Here is a 24,794-nt window from a genome sequence, read left to right as displayed (position 1 = left end):
CACTTTGTAGCTCAAGGCTGTGTTCCACAGAGCCATGGCTAGTCTGCAGAGGGGGTAAGAATTGGTACCCCCCCTGCTTGTTTATGTACCACATAACAGTGGTGTTGTCCGTCTTTACCATTAATGGTCCTTGAAGGCTGTTACAGCATTCTGTACAGCTAACATTTCTTTTTGATTGATATGCAGGTGCATTTGACTTGTGTTCAATTTGCCCTGAATGCACTTCCCTGCCAGGTGAGCCACCCATGCATAGTCTGATGCATCTGTTGTTAGGGTTTGGACGGTAGGGGGTAGAGTGAATGGTAGTCCCTTATTTTGGTGGCAGGCCTCTGCCCACCAAAGGAATTCTAAACAAAGGCAAGGTATGATAGGAATCATTGCTTCTAGATCCTGGTAGAAGATTCATAAGCAAATTCAGTCCTAGGTCTCTTAGAGGGGGAAGGTTGGCTTCCCCTGATTAAAGTAATAAGGTCTTCAGCCATTCTTATCAATTGTTTTTTAGGCATAGAGGCCTGACCATGCGGTCTGGGCATGGTTCGAGTTTTAGGCCTAGAAGAAGAAGATGGTGTTGGTTTAATATGCAAGTCAGTACGCCTGAATACACCCTCAGAAGCCGGTGCCTGCACAGTGGTTCCGGACCCATCCAAGGTAGAGTCATCCGCAGGTTCCACAGTTGAAGCATCTTGCGGCATACTGGACTCGGAATGGGTCTCAGTAGAGGCCTGCGAATCTGAAGTAGCGAGTATCAGGGGCTGCGAAAGCGCCTCATTGAGTACCAATGAGCTGGCAACCAACTTAGGAGAAGCGTCATTGGCAGCTTTGGACCTAGACGGCCTGTCTCTGTCTTTATCTTTGCATTTTTTTCGGAATGTCGGTAGTCGGGTGGCTTACTGAAGACATATCTGGATAATTGAACCGAGTACCAAAATATTTAGAAGTGAAAATGTACCAACGACGAATAGTTTGTGGTTTAAATAAGGCACAAAAGCGACAGCAAGGTACGTCGTGGTCAGGGCCTAGGCAAGAAATACAATACAAATGAAAATCTTTATGAGGTATTTGCTTTCCAAAAGAAATACAATTATTGACTTTTACTGACATCGGTTTAGAGCAAGAAAAAGTTTCCCCAACGGGGTACTTAGCTTTAGTTGAAGACTTCGGTTCTGAAACTCGAAAACGAAAATTTCAGGAGTCGGCCGACCGGCACTTGCGAACTACTTCTGCTTCGGGCACCGCGTGTCAAGAAAGACTGATGTAATGGTGCCGGCTGCATGCTTTATACCTCTGACGACCTGACGTCACGGAAGATGAAACAGCAACCGATGAAGGACCCAAGACTTTGATAATCAGGCCAACTGAGGGCTACTGCAAGCAGATAACCCAAATGTGATGACTGCAACAGTGAAACATGAAGAACATCTCAGTAGTTTTCGAAAGAACGGTAGATGCTAAAGAAGTCGTCAATCTGTGTCGAGAATCGGTAGCGTGAAGTACTTCCTTCGACGCCGGTGCCTGCTCAGCGGCTCCAGACCCATCCAAGGTAGAGATATCCGCAGGATCCTTAGTCGATGAAGAGTCTCGCGGCATACTTGACTCCGAAAGGGTCTCGGTAGCGGCCTGCGAATCCACAGAAGGGGGCATCAGGTGCTGCGAAAGCACCTCACTGAGGACCGAAGACTTGACGACTAACTTAATGGAAGCTTCATTGGCAGTTTTGGAACTGTGCAGTCTGTCTCTGTCTTTATCCTTACATTTTTTTGGAAGAGCTGCTGTCGGATGGCTTACCGAAGCCGTATCAGAATTCGAGGACTGAAACCGAAAATATCTAGCTACAATAAGGGCCCAACGATATACAGTTCTGGTGTTGAAGAAAGCATAAAAGCGTCAGCGGGGGACATCGTGGTCTGGGCCTAAGCAAGTGACGCAGTAAGAATGAAAGTCTCGGTGTGGTATTTGCTTTCCACAGGCGAGACGATTGTTAACTTTTTCTGACATCAGTTAGAGCAAGAAAAAAGGATCCCCAATGGGGTACTTAGCTTTAGAAGACTTCATCTCTCAATTCGGAAACAGAAAACTCAGGTAGCGGTTGACTGGCACTCGTGCAAACTGCTTCTGCTTCGGGCTCCTCGGCAAGAAAGACTGATGTAATAGAGTCGGCTGCCTTATTTTATACCACTGACGACCTGATGTCAGTCTTGGAGTGACAGCAACCGACGCAGAAATACTAAGCCTCTGGTATTCAGGCCGACTGAGGGCTACCCTGGCAGGGATAGCCCAAATGTGATGACTGCAACAGTGAAACACGAAGAACATCAGGCTCATCATCCATATAAATTGGAGTTCAACCCTGACCCTATTCAAACAAAATCTTGCCAATAAAAAAAAGTTTTATCTTAAGTAACACTGTTCCACAAAAATACCTTAGATACCTGCCTGCTAACATGCACCCCCATACTGATGCCCATGATACTTGGAATCCAAATAGGTTTAGGATGCATGGCTAGGCTTGTCATGGCTCTAGCAGTTATTAGCCAAGTAACAATCTATGAACATTTGTTAAGTGCTGGGTCCAACAATTTCGTACATACCATTGAACTGTCCTCATATGGAGGTGGGCCAGAGGTATTAAAGGAATCATGAATGCCATCGATCCTAGAATTTTTAGGAATTATCTTTCTGAGGCACCACTCCTTCTAGGGAATGCCTCAAACATCCCCTGGTAACACAGAACCTTGTCTTCACGAAGAAAGGCCATTGTTTTATTTGTTTATTTAAGTTTGATGACTGGGGAAGTCCACTGGGCCAAGAAGAGCCTGTTTTCAGTGGAGACCCGGGGAAAAAAGCTCCACAATAAATCCAAGTTACATTTTACATGTTACAAAAGGACATAGTTCATACAGCTAATTAAACATCTACAGATAAGCTCCATGATATTTGCAATTGGCTTGTCACAATGTTACAAAAATGAAAAGACATAATTTAATACAGAAATTTCACCATTTACATAAAGTGAATATTTTTGTTATAAACTCAATTGTAGGTTTAACATTTCAAAATATATAGCTACTAGCCATTAGTAGGTTAGGAAAATATTACGCATGGAGAGGGTAATAGTATATTTGAGATTGGAGAGTATAATACAATAGATATTTTTTAGTAGATGTTTTTAGTAGGGGAGGGATTGTTTTGAGTGGGATGAAGTAATAGTAGAGGTAGTTGGATGAGTCAGTGTAAGGTGGAATGGGGGGGGTTAAGTTGGAGCGTGGCAAGGGCATTCCCATTTGGAAGAAACATGAGAGAGTAGCTGAGATTTGAAATTTGTATGGTTAGGTAGGTTGTATAGGTGTGTGGGGAGAGAGTTCCACTGTTTAGCTAAGGAGTGGGACAGCAGCAGATGGCCAGGAGGTTGTGCAGGTTTGTGGACCTGAAGGAGATTTTGTTTTTTGGATCCAAGTGAATGGTTGGGAATGTAATGTTTTAAGGAAGTAGCGAGAGCTGGGCAGTTGGCAGGTTTAAAGATGAGCTTGTGGGCAATGGTGAGTTGTAGATAACTGAGGTAGTTGGGTAGTTCAAGTCAGTTGAGGGTGAGGAGGGAGTGGCAGTTGTGGGATGAGTTTTTTGAATTGGTTGCAAATTAGGAGATCTTGCGGTAGCAGGATTCAAGTTTGGACTGAAGGGCAAGATGGAGATTGGTGAAAAGAGGGGCACCATACATAAGGGAGGGGAGTAGGAAGGTGGATGCAAGAGTTTGACGGGTAGAGAGGCTTTGGATGTGGTTGTGCCTGTAGAGGATACCTAACTTTTGGTGGATTTTCTTGATTGCAGAGTGGATGTGGGTGTCAAATTTTAGTTCATCAATAATGATGCCAAGAAGCTTGGTGTTAGGAACAATTTCAAGGAGGGTGTTGTTTTGGCTCTGTATAGTGAATGTGGATTTGTCAATGAAGTTTTTGGTAGGGGAAAAAAACATTAGTTTGGTTTTACTTGCATTTAGCGCCAGATGGTTAGACTGCATCTAAGTTTCTGTTTTGGAGAAGGGTAGCTGGGTTTTTGCTAAGAGTTCGGAGGGGGAGAAGGCTGAGCAGATGGTTGTTGAGTCATCTGCATACTAGATAATAGACGAGTCTGAGATGGATTGGTGAAAGTTGTTAATGAATAGTTTGAAGAGAAGAGGGCCAAGAACAGAACCTTGTGAGACACCTGTGGGTGTGGGAAGGAAGGGGGAGGTTGAAGTTTTCCATTGGACAGCTTGTTGGTGGTTGGACAAGTAGCTGGAAAACCAGGCGATGGTGGTGGGAGAGAGGTGTAGGGTGGAGAGTTGGGATACAAGTAGGGTGTGTGAGATGGTGTCAAAGGCCTTTGACAGATCTAGGAATAGTGTAGATATGAACTTGCCTGAGTCACGTTCGAGGTCTATGGTTTCAAGAAAGGAAAGGAGGACAGTCATGGTGCTGTGGCCAAGGCAGAAGCCGTGTTGGGTAGAGGAGAGGAGATTGTTTAGTGTTAGGTGTACCATGAGTTGTGCTTGTATTGTTTTCTCTAGTGTTTTAGAAAGAGGGGGAAGGATGGCAGTAGGCCTGAAGTTGGTGGTATCAGTATTTTTGCCACCTTTGTGGAGGGGGATAATGATTTTTGATGTCAGTTAAGCACCCCAGGGAAGGTGAGTCTTTGTGAGGTTGTTAAGCATGATTTTCAAAGGTTCATCTTGAACTCTCTGTGGGAAAATAAGGTTGAGACCTTCTGTAGTGATTCCAGGAACCTGGATACAGACTGCACAGATCAGCAAAATGTCCAAGTAAGGAAAAGTGTGAATGTTAATAGTCTGGCAGTGAACTACTACTGTTAAAAGCGATTTTGTAAACACTCAAGGTGCAGTGGGCAGCCCAAAGGGCAATGCAGACGACTAATAAAACGAACCAGACACAACAAATCTCAGATTATCTCCTGAAGCAATGAGAAACAGGGATATGATGACATGCATACTTCAAGTCCAGGGTCACCATGAAGCAGTGGGCTGGCAGAAGAAGAAGAAAGTACAGTTGTGTACACTTACCATAAATGTATATGTTTGAGTGTATTCACTGCTGCAGTCATTACACTTGGGTTATCCTGCCGGCAGGCTACCCCCAGTTGGCCTAAATTCCAAAGTCTAAGTCTGGCGTCGGTTCCTGTCGCCTCTTCCCTGACGTCAGTGCGCCAGGGGTATAAAAGATGCAACAGACGCCATTTTCTTCAGGTTTTTTTGCCCCAGATGTCAGGTGCCCCCAAAAGGGAAGGCTAAAAATATGCCAATCAAACATGCATTCACCAAAATATATTATACCTTCATCTACAAGCAAATACACCACATAGGTTGTATAGGTTAGAAAAGTGCAGCTAAGTTCCAGCAAAAAGATATGGGGATGGAGGGTGGGTAACCTGGACTGCAACAGTGAATACACTCGAACATCTACATTTATGGTAAGTGTACACAATTGTACTATGTTCTTCGTGTTTCACTGTTGCAGTCATTACACTTGGGTTGAATCCCAAAGCTATGGTTGGGAGGCTGGAGCTAAATAGCATTAGGAGCGGCTATGAGGCCCTGCAGAACTGCAGTGGCAAAGCCTGCCCTGGATTTAGAGTAGAGAAGTAAATGATAGTGCTTTGTAAAGGTGTGCACTAAACTCCAGATAGCAGCCTCTAAAATGTCTTTGGTTGGTACTCCCCTGAGGAAGGCTGCTGAAGTGGCTGCTGCTCGAGTTGAATGTAGCCTAATGCCCTTAGGCACTGGCTTGCCATCTTGAGAATAGCAGAAACGAATGCAGTGGCCTATCCACTTTGAAATGGTCTGCTTTGAGATAGCCTTTCCTTGTGATCCTGCAGCATATGCCACTAGTAGTTGCTCAGTCTTTCTAAAAGCTTTGGTTCTGTTCAAGCTGTTCAAGTAGAAGCGTAGCTGTCTGTGTATGTCCAAAGAATGCAGAATTATCTCCCCCTTATTCTGTGGGTTGGACAAAAAGTAGGCAGATGAATAATGAATAGTTTGGTTAAGGGCCACACTGGACACTACCTTAGGCATAAATGTCGGGTTTGTCCTCAGAGAAACCCTGTCTGGATAAAAAATGATAAAAGGTTCCACAGCCATTAGTGCCTGTAGCTCTGAGACTCGTCTTGCAGAGGTTATTGCTAGGAGCAGAGCTGTTTTCCAAGATAAAAAACTTTATATCAGCTGTAGTGGCTGGCTCAAAACGGGGTAGAGTGAGTTTTTCCAAAACATAATTGAGGTCCCATGCAGTTATTGGTGATCTCCTTGGAGGCCTTAAGTTTTTGGCTCCTCTGAGGTATTACCTTAACAAAGGATGAGAAAAGATTGGTGGCTCTGTATTGTAATGAGCCGAAATGGCAGAGGCATGAATTTTAATTGATGAAAAGGATAGGTCTTTATCCAGCATCTCAGTTAGGTATTGCAAAATCTGAGGAATATTTGGTACTGCTGTGTCAATTCCTTGTGCCTGGTTCCAGGCAGAGAATCTCTTCCATTTCCCAGCATAAGATTTTCTAGTACTAGGCCTCCTGGCCTCCAAAATGACATCCATCACCACTTTAGTGAGAGGTGTGTTTTGAATGACTACATTATCCGCCATGCTGCCAGATTTAAGGTCTTGAGTTGGCTGTGCAGGATCTGATTGTTTTGTTGGGACAGTAGGTGAGGTATTTGAGGTAAGGTCCAGGCTGGGTATTGAGACAAGTCCCTTAGGATTGGATACCAGTACTGGCGGGGCCAGTCTGGAGCAATCAGTATCATTTTTGGCTTCTCTTGTCTGACCTTTAGGAGTACCTTGGAGAGGAGAGGCAGTGGAGGAAAGGCATATACTGCTAAGTTTTTCCAGCTGAAAGGTAAGGCATCCACTTTCCATGCTTGTCTGTGATAAGTCCTTGTGCAGAATCTCTTTAGTTGGCAGTTGTGAGGAGAGGCAAATAGGTCTATATCAGGGCATCCCCATTTCCTTGTTATGTTGAAGACCTATGGATCCAATTTCCACTCGTGGGGATCCATGAGGTTTCTGCTTAGTTCGTCTGCCAGAGTATTTTTCTTTCCTGGCAGGAATTGTGCCTGCAGATGTTCTTGGTAAGTCAATGCTGTGTCCCACAAAGTCATGGCTAGTCTGCAGAGGGGGTAAGAATGAGTGCCTCCCTGCTTGTTTATATACCACATGACTGTGGTATTGTCTGTCTTTATCAGTAGTTGTCCAGGATGAAGTAGGTCCTTGAAGGATGTCAGGGCATTCTGAACAGCTAGCATCTCTTTTTGATTGATATATAGATGTATTTGGTTGGCGGACCATGTGCCTTGAATACATCTTCCTGCCATGTGTGTCCCCCAGGCATAATCTGATGCAGCCGTTGTCAATGTCTGCCTGGCTGGGGGTAAGGTGAATGGCTATCCCTTTTTCTGGTGACAGGCTTTCGCCCACCATCAAAACTCCTGTTGTAGGCAGGGAATGAGAGTAATTATTGTTTCCAGGCTGTGGCAATGCTGAGTCCAAACACTTTTTAGGTACCATTGAAGTTTCCTCATATGCACTCTTGCATATGGAATTAGTAGAATGCAGGATGCCATGAAGCCCAAAGACTGCAGAATTTTTCTTGCAGATAACTGGGCCTTTGTTGCCACCAATTTGAAATAGGGAGTTAGTTGCCTTTGTTTGTCTGGCGTGAGATAAGCCATCTGGGCAGTTGTATTTAAGCTTGCAGCCAGGAATATTATCTCTTGAGAGGGTACTAGTTTTGATTTCTGTTCGTTGACTGTGTACCCTAGGCATGGTAGTAATCTTTTTACAAACGCCAGATGCTGTAGTAGAATGTCCTTGTTCTCTACTTGTATGAGGCAGTCGTCCAAGTAAGGATATATTTGTATTCCTCTTTGTCTGCAGAATGCAATTACTGGTGCCAGGCACTTTGTGAAGACCTTGGGTGCAGTAGATAAGCCAAAGGGCAGTGCAGAGAATTGGTAGTGCATTGAACAAGCTTTGAATCTGAGGTATCTTCTGCATGTTTGTCTGATTGGGACACGCAGGTATGCCTCTTTTAGGTCTAAAGTCACAAGCCAAGCCTTCTTGCCCAGCATGGGCAGAAGCTGCTGTAAGGTCAACATCTTGAATTTTGGTATATGCAGATATGTGTTTAGAATAGATAGGTCCACAGCATTGGTCTCCAGGCTTTGTCCTTTCTGGGTACCAAGAACAGTCTTGAATACAATCCTTGTCCCTGCTCTTGTTCTGGTACTTGCTTGAATGGCCCTCATGTCCATGAGAGATGAGACTTGTTTTTGTGCCTCTGCCCATTGTTTTTTTGGCAGGTCTGGCCAACCGTTTGCCCTTGGCAGGGTATGAAAGTGAAACTTGTAGCCCTGTGATACTATGTCTAAGATCCATTTGTCCTGGGTTATTATGTGCCAATTTTGAGAAAAAAGTGCTAGTTTTCCCTCTAAAGTTGCTGCCAGAAGATAAGTGCTTGGCACAGGCAGGGGGAAGTCATTGGGACTGTTTCCTGTAAGGCTGTGATTTGTCTTCTCCACTTTTGGAGGTAGAAGTACCCCATTGTTTTGACCTGTATGAACCTTGGGGCTGGGATCTGCCTCTTGGGCGTCTGTATCTGCCCCTTTGTGGTCTGTCTGACACTGGAAAGGACCAATTCTTAGTAGGCCAGTGTCTGTTAAATCTTGGAGGCTGTACCTGTAAGAAATCCTTGACTGTTTTTCTTTAACACCTCTTCTGCTTTAACACCAAAGTATCATGCTGTAATGGAGCATCTAATAATTTTGCTTTAACATGATCTGGTAAATTTTGTTCCTTTAACCAAGCATGCCTCCTAATGTCAGAACCCATGACAGCGGCCCTGCAGGAAGCCTCCAAAGAATCAAAACCACATTGTAAAGTATGCTTTCCAACATGCTCAGCTGCTTGCAATAAATCCTGCATTTCTTTGTTTTCTGCACCTTCAGAATTTAACATTTTCTGTTTAAGCAGTGACATAATATATTGTTGATATTTGAGCATATGAAACTGACAATTTAAAGCCCTTATAGCCAAGGTAGCAGAGGTGTAAATCTTCTTTCCCCATCTGTCTAATGCCCTAGAATCCCTGTTGGAGGGGGTAGGGTTTTTTTGCAGTGGATGCCTTGACCCCTTTGGGACCCTGAGAAATAGTTTCTGGGTCAGCAGCAGGGCTTTTGAAAAGGAATTTATGAGAGTCAGGCACCCTGTAGTACCTGTCCGGCTTAACAGGAGCTGGAGGTAAGGAGTCAGGGGTCAGAGTGGACTCTGAAAATACATCATCTACAATGTCTGACACAGGCAGGATAGCTAGGGGCCTGTGTTGTGGTAGTAAAAGGAAGTCCCTGAGCCTTTTCTTAGATTCAGAATAATCTTGGCTCTCCCAGTGGAAATGTTCCCTCATGGTATGCAAGGTTTCCCCAAAAGAGTAATCCTCAGGAAGAGAGGCTGAAGGGATAGATTCTTCAGCATCAGAATCCTCATAGGGAGGAAGAGAGTATTCCTGATCAGAACAGGAATCTGAAAAAATGGAAACCTGATCTGAAGATTCATATTCTGTCTCTTGCCTAGGCCTCTTATCAGGAGGAGGATGGGAACCCCTGATCAAAGTAATTAAGTCTTCGGCCATTTTGAGCATCTGTTTTTTGGGCATGGAGGCCTGACCATGAGGGTGTTGTACTTGTTTCTTTGTCTTTAAAGATGCATTAGTCTTTGCCTTTGTAGCTGGAGTTGCTTTAATGTACAATTGAGTAGGTCTGAAGACACCCTCAGAAGCCGATGCCTGCTCAGCGGCTCCGGACCCATCTGAGGGAATAGTTTCCGAAGGTCCAATACCTTGAGCTTCCAGCGGCCTAGGCGACCCCACGTGGGAGTCTATAGCGGCCTGTGGGTCCAAAGTAGTGGGCGTCAGGGGCTGTGAAAGCACCTCACTGAGAGCCGGCGAACTGGCGACTGACTTAGAAGAAGCCTCGTCATCGGTTTTAGACCTCGGATGCCTGTCCTCTTCTTTTTCTTTGTGTTTCTTGTGAACTGCGGTAGTCGGTTGGCTATCCGACGGCATTGTGTAATTAAATCTTCTGCCAAAATAGTGAAATGCAAAGTCGTACCGGCGCTTTACAGTGTGCTGGTTAAATCTAGCACAAAACCGACAACAAGCAACATCGGGGTCAGGGCCTAGGCAAGGAATACAGTAAGAATGAAAATCCTTATGAGGTATTTGCTTCCCACAAGAAAAACAATTATTAACTTTTTCTGACATCGGTCTAGAGCAAGAAAAAAGTTTTCCCCAATGGGGTACTTAGCTTTTAATGAAGACTTCGGATCTGAAATTTGAACACGAAAATCTCAGGAGTCGGCCGACCAGCACTTGTGAACTGCTTCTGCTTCGGGCACCGTGTGGCAAGAAAGACTGAAGAAAATGGCGTCGGTTGCATCTTTTATACCCCTGGCGCACTGACGTCAGGGAAGAGGCAACAGGAACCGACGCCAGACCTAGACTTTGGAATTCAGGCCGACTGGGGGTAGCCTGCCAGCAGGATAACCAAAGTGTAATGAATGCAACAGTGAAATACGAAGAACATATGTCTGCAGAGTGAGCATGGGAACTTTACAAATGTATTCAGAAAGGACAGCTCCAACACTGGTCTCCTCGACAGTTCTTTTTTTGGGGACCAGGAAAATTCTGAAGTAGAAACTTTTCATTCTCTCCAAAGGAGGGACTGTCTCTAGGAGACCTAACTCCAGCACGTGCTGGAGTATAAGACAGTATAAAAGAGTCTGGTACAGCAGGTGAGGGGAAACCTCACTTGAAGAAAGGTGGATGTTCCTTCCACTGTCACCTGTAACCTCTGCCTATGATGGTGATCACCCATTTCACGAAAACCTCTGATGGCCAGGTCACCTTGTTGAGAACCAACCTTTGATATGGGGAACCTGTGAATGACAGGTGTACAGCCTTAACATAGTCCCAGGCTGGAAGAGGGGTTTGCCTTTTCTGAAAAAGGAAACCCCCTTTTTGGGTTTGGTGGTGTTCTGGCTCTGGCGCTTGTTTTTTTATTGGCTGTGACTTCTGTCTGTTGGGTCACTGAAAATGACCCTGGTTATTGGGGGGAAACTTGGGAATATGGAACATTTTAGATAATCCTTGCATCAGTTTACCACTGTCATTCCAGTGTTTTAGGATATGATTGTGCCTGATTTTGACTGTGTGTATCAAACACACAATCAGAATCAAGCACAGCATTCATAATCTCATATTTTTAACTTAACAGAAACATTTTGGCTGTGTAATCAAGAATACCTCCTTGCCACCACTGATGTCCCTGCATTCTAGAAACACTACTGTCCCCTTCCATGGCACTCTTTAAAGCATGTTTAGGTACTTGAGAAACATTGGACACAATCCACACAGTCTTTCTGCTCAGCAATTAAAGATACAGCAAACTTGTCTAAACTATACATACACCTCAGCACAAACTTCCACATTAAAACAATTGGGTAGTTAAACACTTTAAAAGCTACCATGCTGGACTGTGCCAGCTTCTTTCCTTGAGATTTTAGCCAGTAGACTAGTTTATCTTGAAGGACTGGATTTGATAAAGACATGGTCTTATTATTGCAAAGGTCACTGAGGACACAGAAGCAGGGTCCACAGAGAAAGGGGCTTTGGGACCAGGCATGACTGAGCACACCTTGAATTTCTTAAATACTTTTTTAAGCAGAGAATCATTCAGCAGATGAGAAACTGCAAGTTTTCTTTAAAACATTCTCCAACATTGAGATCAATGGAGGGGAGGTCACCACATCTGGGGCTTCACCCTCCAAAACATCATATTCCATGCTGATCTTCTGGGCAGCTGATGACTGTGCCCAACTGAATACATCCCTAGATCTAGCCAGCATTTGGGAAATGGGAAAACATCTCTTTCTGAACCTGTTCATCTGCAGAGGAAAATGGCTAGTTAGACTCTGACATATCTGACACCTAAGATTCTGGATCCCCTTAAAAATCGGGATCCTTGGGTGGCTGAATGGGAGCTAGGAGCACCAGAGTTACTCATGGCCTGGGTATGCACTCCATAATCAATGGCCTGAACAATGGATATAGCCATAGTCACCAGCTCAGGTGAAAACACAGTCAGGGACTGTTGCCCTGCAACTCAGTGGGTCTTCTGTCTCTTTTTTTGCATGTCATACACTAGTAGGAGAATCTGCAGGGGGAACCGTATCAGCACTGGCAAGAGATTCTGTATCCCTGACTTCCCCTGCACCTAAAGAGTTTGTTTTCCCATACATGAACCAGCAATGGTACAGTCCCAGTAGACATGTCTGACCCTCATGTCACACACAGCTGTGGTACTTCCACCATACCAGGGGGACTGAGAGCCTGCTAAAGGCTACTGCAGAGTCATGATCCATAGGCTGAGGCATACTTCTTGATTTACTTCTACATTGTTTAGGGTACACAAGGCATAGATGGTGGTGGTGGTGGTGGGGAACCAATACCATATCCAAGTGCATCAAGTCAGGGACAAAACACTAGCCACAGCAATACCAATGATGGCTGCATGGTGAGCGTAGTTAAAAAAAAAAAAAAAAAAAAATCCTACTTATTCTCCCTCTAAATAATAATCTGACATCTATTTCTGCAGGGATACTATTCTGAATGCTACACTGAACAAAATTACAGTAGATTTAGTAACACAGTTCAAAGGACAAAATACATATACAAAAGCCCCCCTCCCCCCATTTTTATAAAAAGGATCACAAATGATTAGAAACAGTGCATAACGGTTATAGACAAGGAAATAAAGTACAAATTTATAAAAAAAATTGTAAAGTTTTAACATGCAAAAGGGTGCCAGAATTCAGATTTAAATGAAAAATAATTTAAATTGTTGTAATCCTGCTCAATTACCGCAAATAATCATACCATCAAAGAAACAACTGCAATATCAGCAAGTTTTCATGCCAAAACTTCCAAATGACACTTAACAGAAACAGGAGCAATAAACTCACAGCTCTAGATACACGAGGTAAAGAGAGAAAATGTAGTAAAACTGCCTTAATACAGAAACTCATGTAAACATTCACAAATTGTCATAAAACACAGATAAAGGGTCAAAACTCCCCAGAAACCAACAATCAACTTATAAATAGTACAAGTCTTATACTGCCCAGGCAAAGTAAAAACAAAATTATATACAAAAATTTCCAATGAGATAAAACAGTCAAAGCAGCAGAATACACTATTTATGCACTGACTGAAAAATCAGAGGGAGAAAATAAAATGCAAAACAGTTTCTTATCTGTGCTCAGCAAACTGAAGAGAGACAGACTTAAGAGCAGTCTTGCATGAGATCCTTCTCTTACTATGGCAGTAGAAAACTGAAAGGGTCCCAGCAGGAGACTGGTCCATCACACCCACAGACAGGCAGTGAGAGGGGATCTGAGCTTTGGTCGACTGCCAGAGGAATGTAGCACAGTACTATGACCCAAATACCAGTAAGACAGTGTGTTAGTTGAACATTTGCTGTTCTTCTTGTTTATGTGCTTTGTCCAGTCAAAACCGCGCATTATATAAATCAGACAACAGCATGAACACATGATAAATGAGAAAAAGAATATGACATACCTTGGCAAAACAGAGTATATTCTGGCAAGTTTTTGAGAGCTGTCTGTACAACTTCAAAGTTTCCACTACCAAGACAAAGCATGAAGGTGGGCAGAAAGTCACAAGCAGTGCTGCAAGAGAAAATAAGAGGGGTCAGTATAATTCTACTAAGCTGTACAAACAGACAAAACAAATAAAAAAGAAAGCAAAGGCAAATTGACAATGATCACATCCATCTTTCACCGAAAGAATTAATAGGAGGGTTTGTAATTCATTCTGGTTATTGAGGATAAAGCAGGAGTTTTCATGGCACCAGGGGCATTTCCTGGATATGCCAGCCAGATTTCTTCAGCACTACTCGGGTACTAACACCTTTTCCCAACGGTTCTTGGAGTTCATAAATTCCAGTGGCCTGGATCAACTAATCCATTGTCCCACCAAGGGCTCCAATATCCTAGACCTGGTCATTACCAACATGGGAGATAGATGCTCCACATCAGTGGTCAACCCCTCTCATTGGTCAGGTCTGACCATAAGCAAATCACCCTTGACACCCACATCCCACCCCCACCCCCCAGTAAGGAAACCTCCGTAAAACAACTTCTCCAAAGTCAACTTCATGCCAAGTCAGAAGTGACAAACTTCATGGCACCCATGCAGACGGGAGCTGAAGGTTCGACTGCTAAATCCTACACTAAGGCACTGTATGAGCACATCCACTCATGCATGAATCGTGCTATCCCAAATAGAACCAAGACGCTCTCCTCCTCTTCAAAAGGAACCTTGACGATTGGCTGGGAGCTAGGAAATTCACCACAGGGATCACGTCAGTCGCCCTGCTAGACAGGGGTCCAGGGAAGTAAATATTGTGGGAAGAAATATCCGGGGAATTGTTTGGCTAGGCTTGTATATGCCCTAGGGCCGACAGCCTAGTACCAACTTATGAACTTAAATTGCCATACATGATTTATCTGATTTGGTTTCAAACTTTCTGTAGAAATTCAACCTCTGTCACAGTGACAATTAAGTTTATCCATTGTTAAAAACAGGCATCACACTGCATATGTGAATGTAGTGCACTGCAGCCATTCACATATGATACAAATGTGAAGCAGTCCTGAAATATAATATACATTCTTACTTTACTAACTGATCTGCAAGGGAAAAATCTTAAGTGGGTCTACAACTGGTTCTTCCGCTCATCTGTTGAAATTTGCTCTAAAAAGCCTTTGACTCAAAGTGGATATATGTGTGGGATGTACTGGATGCCACAGGTTTGCCAGGTTAGTTTATACAGGACATTCAGGTACTGTAGGAGTCTCTTGTTTGCAAGGGTTCTACCGGGGTTTACATTATCTTCCTTTTCTTGGCCCTCAAGAGGAATAATGCAAACTTGTCCACTTTTACCTATCCCTTTTTGTCCTGGCTCTTTGTTCGGACTCCAGCTTGTCAGGATGAGTGCAGCTCTCTTTTTTTGCAGATGACTGTGTTATCCTGATGGAGTGACCCACATGATACATGGGAAGGGACTTTCTTATACTGTGTGAGTTTGGGGATAGCTCAGGTTTGAAAGTTAAAATAAATCAGGAGTGTTACCTATCATTTCAAAAGTGCCATCTCTTCATTCAAATTTAAGGGAGAGGGTGTTTTCGATTTTTAACTCTCCTTCCACATAGTTGTCAAACTGCACTCCAGTATTAACAGGATGATGAACTTATTCAAAGCTTCTTTAGGATGAACTACTGTTGTGATGCATGGTTGGAAACTTTGTTAACTTTCTTTCCAAGGGTCTATAAATGCAGTTAAAATGTTGTCATTACAAAAAGTGTATTATTTATTGAGACATTTTCCTCCTCTGATGAGGTACAAATGGCTTTCTAAAATATCTAAGTTAATCATGCAATTTATTTGGAAAGGCAAACAGAGAATGTTTTCCAAACAGGTGGCCTTTTCACCATCAGTATGCAGTGCAGAGAGCTTCCGGGATGTCAAAAAGTATGCTTTAGCATTTTCATTGTAGCATGTGTTTATCTTTTAACAGAGGGAGACCCTCCATTCTGGTCTAGCATGGAAGATAAAATACTGAGTAGTACCTCCAGCTTGGCTAAGCAATGCAGTGTTAGGGTGACAGTAAGTCGCAAGCACTACTGGGATTTACTGTATAAAGCCTTTTAGGTTTTATGCAGGATCAGTGGGGGCCATTAAGGAAGACACGTTATTATGTAGGTCCATACCAAGTTAAATACTGGTGATATCCAGGTTAGATGGAGGTCGCCATACAAGAAATGTTGCATGTGAAGCAGAGAGTAAGGGGATTCCTTTACCTTTATTGCAGCTGATGTCCTGAGACAAAGGTTTGAATATGGCAAAGAGGAAGAAGGTTTGACATTACTTGCAGGGAAAAGATGCCTTTACGACCATAGATTGTCTTAAGTATTTAAAGAATGATAGCCTTTCCTTGTTGGAGTCCCTTAGGAATATGGGATTATCTAGCAATTGACACTTGCTTGAAGACTAAACATTTCTACCTAATTTGTGGTTCACTATATAACATGTAAGCTACTACCCTTTTAAAGAATTTATCTGTAAATATAAAGATGATTTGGGTGAAAAAGGGAGATACTGGTGAACTGACATTTGTGAGATAACCCCAGGTTATATGAACACTATGTGAATACTATATATGGAGACCATCTGACTTCATTTTGGGGTATGGAGAGGGGGTATACATTATGGATGACAGATGTGATGTGTGCATCTTGATTCAAGCATCATTTTTTCACAAATTTTGTGAATGTCCCAAGGCAAGGACTCTCTGTCCCAAGGTCGAGCATCTTGTCAGTGAGGTACTGAGCACAGAAGTAAAATGAGGTCTTAAATATACATCCACATAGCCAAATTGTTAGAGTGACAGCCTTATGTGCAGTAGGTGCAGGGTTTGAATACACAGAAGGGTTAATAAGAATTTATACCTCTCTAGCCCTATAAGAGGAACCTAGATGACTGGATGGGAAACAGAAAATACACCTCTGGGATCCCAGCAGTGTCCCTGCTGGACGGGGAAACAGGTGCTGACTTTGTGGGAACATGGGCAAAATTATTAGATAGGCTTATAAGGACCTCTGGGCCAATAGCCTAGTATCATCCTATGAACCTTAATGTTGGTTGCTGTTGCATAAATTATCCAAAATATCTATGTTACTACATGTCCCTCTTTGTCAGGCTCCAGTAGTGGACAGCTGTGTGCAGTGGCCCAATGGAAGACTCTGAGTGAGTTAACTACAGGGAGTCTGCTCAGACACATACTTAGCAATGTTAGATTGCAAGACCTAACGAATATGTCAATGCTCAAAGTGGTGGAACATGGGTCTCAAAGAAGTGGGAAAGGGCCTTCAGCCTCTGGCTGCTGTCAAGCTTTGTGCTGAGACTAGAAAACTTCAAAATTATTTTAGAAGAGAAATTATTACTTTTTAACATACATTCTAATTTTTTTCTGTTTGAGTTTTGATTTATATTACTATTATATTTTTATTTTATGCAGATGTCAAAACTCATGTTAATTGTAAAGCTTTGCTCCCTGTGCCTCTGTTGAAACAGGGTTTTATCCCAGCCAGACTTTTCCAGTAAGCAAAGATTAAATAAGTCACTAAAATAATTAAACAAATATTTAAGTATGTTCTTCTTGATGGTATCCCTTTATTTATTGTTACTGGCATGTTTTTTTTCCATGGTTGCTGATGTATCACACAATATATGCTCAATGTTCAATATGAAAGTGGTGCTGTTTGTCTGCTGGCTGCTAAGTTGTGCAATTAAAACCAAAAAAGAACTTTGGCATGAGAGTTCAGGTGGACCCTCCTTGACTGATGCCTTCTGGCAAATGTGGGGGTCAGTAGTTGGTCCCAGAGGACACTCCTTGGTCCCATACTCCCAGACTTACAAACAGGATTACTCAAAGGACTGAGCTCTAAGCTAAGGCTGGTCGCTCACAGGTTTCAGCCAAACATCCAAAGACAGGTTGGCAGAACTACTTAGAATGCACCTTCCAACCAGGGCTGAAGCTGGGGGTGCACCTCCTCCAGCAGCAAGGTCTCTGACCACGGTCAAGGACTTGTCAGGGCTAAAGCCTTCACTAATTAAAGCAATCTCACCACTTCTAGGATTCAGTGCTTGACTGGATACCAGACTGTTTTGAGAAGGTTTAGGTCTGGGCCTGGTCACTGAGTGCTTGCCCTTGTGATGACATAACCCTCCCTCAAATTTAACCTAGAGCTTTAAGAATGACTGCCTTGCCAGATTCCTTCTGAAGAGCCCTCAAATATCACCATCTTTGTAAGGCAAACTAAAAACTTTTTCCAACTCCAGGTCAAACAGCCAGGCTGAACCACAGGCAATTATAACACTTAAAAATGTCATGCACTTCCCTAATACAGTACAGTGTTGATGTAGGTCTTGGCAGGTAATACAACAACTACACAAATGCTTATTATGATGCTTAAGAACTCAGATGTGGGACTTTATTGCAGACATCAGAAATCAAGAATGAAACTGTGTGCCAAAAAAAGCTGATAGGTTCCATAGCTGAGCATTCTTATGCAGTTGCTGTATTACACCACAGTGTGTGTAAGCTGAGAGAGTGGATACACCCAAATATAACATTTTGCTGAAAAAAAAGATGACAAATTCCAACTGGTGGATCGAGGAGGATCCTCAGCACAAGAGCTACCAATTTCTTAGTTAGAAGAGCTTAAGAACACATTCCAGCTTAAGTATTTTTTAATTCTTTTTCTAGAGGACCACAACACTGATCCATATTCTAAATAGCATGCTACAATTTATTTATTTTTTATTTTACATTTGTTTACCGGGAAGGTCTGACTGGATATATGTCCATTTTCAGAGGAGGCCCGGGAATAAAAGCTCCAAGTTAGCAGAGTACAATTATATTAGAAACAATAGAAACATTTTTATACAACTATACATTACTTATATGAGCAACTGATGGTTGATGTCCTAGTTACAACAAATGTTAATGTACCACCCTTAATGTAGATATTCTTGTTTGCATGTTATGCAAACACATCTAATACCAAATTTTATCGATTAACAGTCCTATTTTTACTTTATAAAGATATGAATGCATTCTCTGAACATCCTTCCTACTGAAGGTATAAGGACATTTTTTTTTTTGCTTCCAAACACAAACATCTCAAGTGGTTAGTCTCATGAGAACTCCAGCTTCCACTTAAATAACACCCTAATATGTGACTACAGATCAATTTTAATGCTAAGAGAGCTAGAAGTCCTCAAAGTCTTACAGCGGGTTGTTTTCTATGCATCGCAAAGCCAGACTGAAGGCCAGGTTTCTACAGGCTTCTTCTGTGGAACTCATCAACCTCTGCAAGTCATTCTGAAAAACAAAAATAAATACATTTGTTCAAACTAACTTAAGAAATAGCATAGTTTAAAAATAAGCTTATAAAATGTAAGTTAACATAAACTGTTCTCCCAACAAGGACTGCTGTGAAGTAAAATACTTCCAACCAGCATGCATGATGGGGAAAAATCTATCCACATTCTGGGCTGAGGAAATTGTTTTTTCCCCCTATGTCATACCCTGCACTGAGAATTCTGTATTTTAAGACATGGTCATTGATCCCCAGACAGTTCATACATAATGCTAATGATACCTGAACACAACGAACAGTGATACAATATTTAGGCTACATAGAGTAATTCTTGATGTAGTTACCAAATTTCTCCTTGTTAAAAGGGTCAGTTATTTGGAAGTATTAGACGCAGCAATATGTGCAAAAACGAAATAGAAAAAAATAAATCATCTTCCTGGCATGCTGTGTAAAACAGCAAGCATACCGTAGGCTCTAGATAGCTTGAAAATCTTCAGGTAAATTATAAGACTGGTGAAAAGTGAATTACAGAATAATCTTGAGTAAAACTTTAGGGTGTCTCTTAAATGAAAGTTATCCTTATGAACAATAAGGGACAGTTCTGTAAACCACAAAGCTTGAAACTCTGAAAATCACCTACAGCAGCAAAATCCACTATGAAGAAATTCTTCCAATGCAAAAAAGGCAAGACTGCAAAAACTTGATTCAGAAACACATTGCACAAGCATCTCTAGCAGAAGGTCAAGGTTTTAAGATGGGCAACAGCTTAAGGTATAACTACAAAAGTGCAAGACACATTATACTGGACTTACCTCCACCAATTCATCAATCAAAGGTTAAAACAATGGACAGATGCACCTTAACATTAAACTACTGCAGACCTGCTTGCAAGAAAGTAAAATAGTGAAAAACAAACTAAACTTAACAATAAAAGGGGAAGCTCCCTTTAGATGTGACTGAAAGAAAACTGATCAGTTCATCCAAACGTAGATCAAGAACAGCCACTGCATGCAGCCAGAAAATTGAGAAACTAATTGCAATACTCCAAATTAGGCAATGTCTAAGGTTTTAAGAGTGAGGTGTGAAGTTTCAGCATTGTCACACCCAGAGAAACTGCAAAACTCTGGGAAAATGCCTTTCGAGGCTGAAGAGAATAAGCCAGCTTCTGGAAACAAAATCGGGTGATATGACAAAGCAGCTGTTTGAATGCATCAAGGACAGCTTCTCCTTCTGCACCTGAAGTACCTCCCAAATGATAGGAAGGAACAGGAAGATGCAGACAATTCTCTTTCTCCATGACAGGGGCAAGACACCTAACATGAGAAGCCTAGAACTAGCTTTAGACAGCAGAATATTCACAACTTTAAATTAAGAGCTACTGTGAAAAGATCTAAGCAAGGTTAAGTCCCAGTTTTCAAACAAGTCAAAGGGAAATCCCTGTAAATTCTCCCACTTTTTATTCTACATAGAAATTAATGTTGACGGTGTCTGGTAGATTGTTCTAATTCCCAGGGATGTGGTAGGCTTAAACGGAAAATCTTGCTGATCTGCTCATGTTCAGCAGGAAGCTGTCTCCAAAATAAATGGTTGTGAAAAGTGATCTTGATCCCCTGTTTGCTGATACAGTGTGTGAAATCATAATGTTATTGGTGCAGATCTGCACATGCCCACACAATACTGGTAAAAAGAGTCAAATGGATTTGAGGTTATAAGTTTATGGATGACTGTAATGTTTATGAAGAAAACTGTGAAAGACCAATGGTCAACTCAGCATGTGCAAACCTGCAAAGGAAGCCAACATTAAGACAGAGGAGCTGATAAGTGCTTTAACAATACTAACACAGTTTGTCAAAATTTCACTGAAGAAAAAAAAATATTTATGCAGTGAAATAGGGTGCAGATAATGATGAAATGTCTGTCATGTGATCTATGCAGTGAAGTTAAACGGAGAGTACTCAATGTGCCCAAGTAAGTGCCAAGAAATGACAGTAGATGTTGCATGCAGGTATGGCAGAAGAGCATGCTGCTTTAGGATATACTTGTTATTAGTTACTGCTGCCAGACACTTCTTAAATATCTTGCATGTCAGCTCATCTTTCCTGGGTGCTGTCTTTCAATGTTAGGTGGAGACAGCTTCACAAGAGGAATTTGTTCCCTGACAAGGTTGTCTGGATAATAAGTGATGACTAGTGTTGCCTCTTCTTCTCTTTCTTTCAGGTACAATGGATCATTTGTTTCAATTTCTTCCTGTCCTCTGCATCTTTTTCTGTCACACCAACCACATGCATGTCCTCTCTCACCACTTCCATAAACCTTATCTTAGGCTTTCCTCTTTTCCTCTCACTTGGCAGCTCTATCCTTAGCATCCTTCTCCCAATATAGCCAGCAACCCTTCTCAGCACATATCCAAACCAACGCAATCTCGCCTCTCTGGCTTTGTCTCCAAACTGTCAAACCTTTGCTGACACTCTAATATACTCATTTCTAATCCTGTCCATCCTTGTCACACCCAGTGTGAATCTTAAAGTACAGTTTTGTACCTACCATAAATGTAGATGTTTGAGTGCGCATACAGCTGCAGTCATCACACTTGGGTTATCCTGCCGTCAGGCAGGTCCTCGGTCGGCCGAATTCCAAAGTCTAGGTCCGGCGTCGGTTGTCGTCGCTTCTTCCCTGACGTCAGTGCGGCAGGGGTATAAAAGAGGCAGCCAACGCCATTTTCTTCAGTTTTTCTTGCCCCAGATGTCAGGTGCCCCCAGAAAGGAAGGCAAAAGATGATGTCATGCAAACATACATAAGTAGATAAATCAAAACAGTAGTTGCAAGCAAATACACCATAAAGGAATACCCCAAGTAGGTTGTATGTTAAAGGTGTTTGTCATAAGCCCTGTCCTAAGAGGGGATGGAGGGAGGGTAACCTGGACTGCAGCTGTATGCGCACTCGAACATCTACATTTATGGTAGGTACAAAACTGTACTATGTTCATCGTGCATACAGCTGCAGTCATCACACTTGGGTAGAATCCCAAAGCTAAGTAAGGGTGACTGGTACTAAGCGGAATTAGGAGGGGCTAGAATGCCATGCAAGACTGCTGTGGCAAAGCCCGCTCTAGATTTTGAGTATAGTGGAAAGTGGTAGTGCTTGGAGAAAGTGTGCACTGAACTCCAAGTAGCTGCTTCCAAAATGTCCTTGGTAGGGACCCCCCTGAGGAAAGCTGCTGAGGTAGCTGTAGCCCTGGTGGAGTGGGGTCTGATGTATACAGGCACTGATTTTCCATGAAATGAATAACAAAAGCGTATGCAGTGGGATATCCATGTTGAAATAGTCTGTTTGGAAATAGCCTTTCCTTGAGCACCTGTAGCATAGGACACAAAGAGCTGTTCAGATTTTCTGAATGACTTTGTTCTGTCCAAGTAATAACGAAGTTGCCTGTGAATGTCCAAGGAATGTAGTAGCCTCTCTCCTTTGTTCTGTGGATTTGGATAAAAGGTAGGTAAATGAATAGACTGATTCAAAGCCACATTGGATACTACCTTTGGCATGAAGGTAGGGTTGGTTCGTAAGGAAACCCTGTCCTGATGGAAAATGATGAATGGTTGCACAGCCATGAGGGCCTGTAGCGCCAAAACCCTGCGTGCTGGGGTAATAGCCAGAAGGAAGGCTGTTTTCCATGACAAGTATTGTAGCTCTGCTGAAGAAGCCGGCTCAAAAGGAAGCAGTGTCCGCTTCTCCAATACGAAGTTGAGGTCCCAAGCTGGAGTTGGTGGTTTCTGGGGGGGTTTTATATTTTTTGCCCCTCTGAGGAACTGCCTTAATAGAGGATGTGAGAATAAAGGAGGATCCGTATTGTATTGTGCTGAAATGGCTGAAGTGTGGATCTTGATGGAAGAGAAGGAGAGGCCACTGTTTAACATCTCAGTTAGGTACTGTAAAATCTGAGGTATATTTATTACTCAAGGATTCTGACCCTTTGCTTGATTCCAGGAACAAAATCGTTTCCATTTGGCAGAGTAGGTATTTCTAGTAGAGGGTCTCCTGGCCTCCAAGATGACATCCTGTACCTCCTTGGAGAGGAGTGTTTGTTGGTAAATTAAGGTATTCTCCATGCAGCTAGATTTAGAGTCCTGAGCTGGCTATGAAGGGTCTTGCAGTTGTGCTGGGACAACAGAAGAGGAACTTGAGGAAGGATCCATGGTGGTGAGTGTGACAGGCTCTTTAGGAGAGGATACCAGTGCTGTCGTGGCCAGTCTGGAGCAATGAGAATCATTTGTGGCCTCTCTGCTCTGGTTTTTAATAGGACTTTGGCCAGTAGAGGTAGAGGCGGGAAGGCATAGACTGTCAATGTTGTCCAATTGAAAGAGAGTGCGTCCACTTTTCAGGCCTGTGGATGATAGGTCCTTGAGCAGAATTTTTCCAACTGGTAATTTCTGTGGGTAGCAAATAGATCTATGTGTGGCTGTCCCCATGCCTGAGTTATCTTTGAGAAGACTTGAGGATACAACTTCCATTCGTGTGGGTCTGTCATATTTCTGCTTAAGTTGTCTGCCAGGAATTGTGCCTGTAGCTGAATTTGTAATTCCAGTGCTGTGTTCCACAGGGTCATGGCTTGCCTGCACAGGGGGTATGAATGCGTTCCCCCCTGTTTGTTTATGTACCACATGACTGTGGTGTTGTCTGTCCTTATTAATAGCTGGCCTGGATGCAGTAGATCTTTGAAGGTCATAAGAGCATTTTGCACGGCTAGCATCTCCTTTTGGTTGATGTGTAGGTGCATCTCTTTTTGGGACCATTTTCCCTGAATACACTGACCTGCCATGTGTGCTCCACAGGCGTAGTCTGAGGCGTCTGTTGTGATGATTTGAGTTGCTTGTGGTAAACAGAAAGGAAGACCTGTGTTTCTTTGGCATGCTTGAGCCCACCACAAAAATTCCTTTTGAAGGCATGGAATGAGTGGTATAATTGTTTCCAAGCTGTGGCTGTGCTGAGACCATAAGTTTTTTAGATACCATTGTAGTTTCCTCATATGCAGCTTTGCAAATGGTATTAGTAGAATACAAGATGCCATGAACCCCAGAGCCTGCAGGATTTTCCTTGCAGTTAGCCTGGTTAAAGTTGCCATTTTGTTGTAGTATTGAGACAGTTACCCTTGTTTGTCTGGCGTGAGGTAGGCCATCTGGGTTGTTGTATTTAAGCTGGCACCCAGGAAAATTATCTGTTGAGAAGGTATTAGTTTTGATTTCTTTTTGTTTACTGTGTACCCCAGGCAGTTTAACAGTTTTATTACAAACGCCAGATGTTGCAATAGAAGGTCCTTTCTGTCTGCTTGGATCAGGCAGTCGTCCAGATATGGGTAGATTTGGATTCCTCGTTGTCTGCAGAAGGCAATTACTGATGCCAGGCATTTCATAAACACTCTGGGTGCAGTAGATAAGCCAAAGGGCAATGCAGAGAATTGGTAATGGGTTGAACCTGCAAGAAATCTGAGGTATCTTCTGCAATCTTGTCTGATAGGGACATGCAAGTATGCCTCCTTGAGGTCCAACGTTACCAGCCAAGACTCCTTGCCCAGCATGGGAAGAAGCTGCTGTAATGTGAGCATCTTGAATTTTGGTACCTCTAGATATGTGTTTAGAATAGATAGGTCTAAGATGGGTCTCCAATCTTTGTCCTTCCTTGGTACCAGAAATAGTCTTGAATAAAAACCTTGACCTTGTTCCTTTGCAGGTACCTCTTGA

At 42.7% G+C, this 24,794-nt stretch overlaps 1 protein-coding gene across 3 annotated transcripts in view; it reads right to left on the bottom strand.

The window, feature by feature from the left end:
- The window catches only part of INTS1 (integrator complex subunit 1), a 2,399,836-nt gene that overhangs the window by 56,345 nt on the left and 2,318,697 nt on the right, over positions 1-24,794 (bottom strand). For all 3 annotated transcript variants that reach the window (XM_044089756.1, XM_044089757.1, XM_044089758.1), the window contains exons 46-47: positions 18,969-19,060; positions 13,672-13,781 (exon numbers count right to left, since the gene is read on the bottom strand). In XM_044089756.1, coding sequence (XP_043945691.1) covers positions 13,672-13,781; positions 18,969-19,060 — 202 coding nt within the window. The remainder of the gene's footprint in view (positions 1-13,671; positions 13,782-18,968; positions 19,061-24,794) is intronic.

Source organism: Protopterus annectens, chromosome 12.part0 (genome assembly GCF_019279795.1).
Source record: "Protopterus annectens isolate FY-2018-M chromosome 12.part0, PAN1.0, whole genome shotgun sequence".
In the NCBI taxonomy this organism is placed as follows: domain Eukaryota; kingdom Metazoa; phylum Chordata; order Ceratodontiformes; family Protopteridae; genus Protopterus; species Protopterus annectens.
Note: the sequence above shows the minus strand (reverse complement) of the source record. Positions and strands in the feature narration are given on the sequence as shown.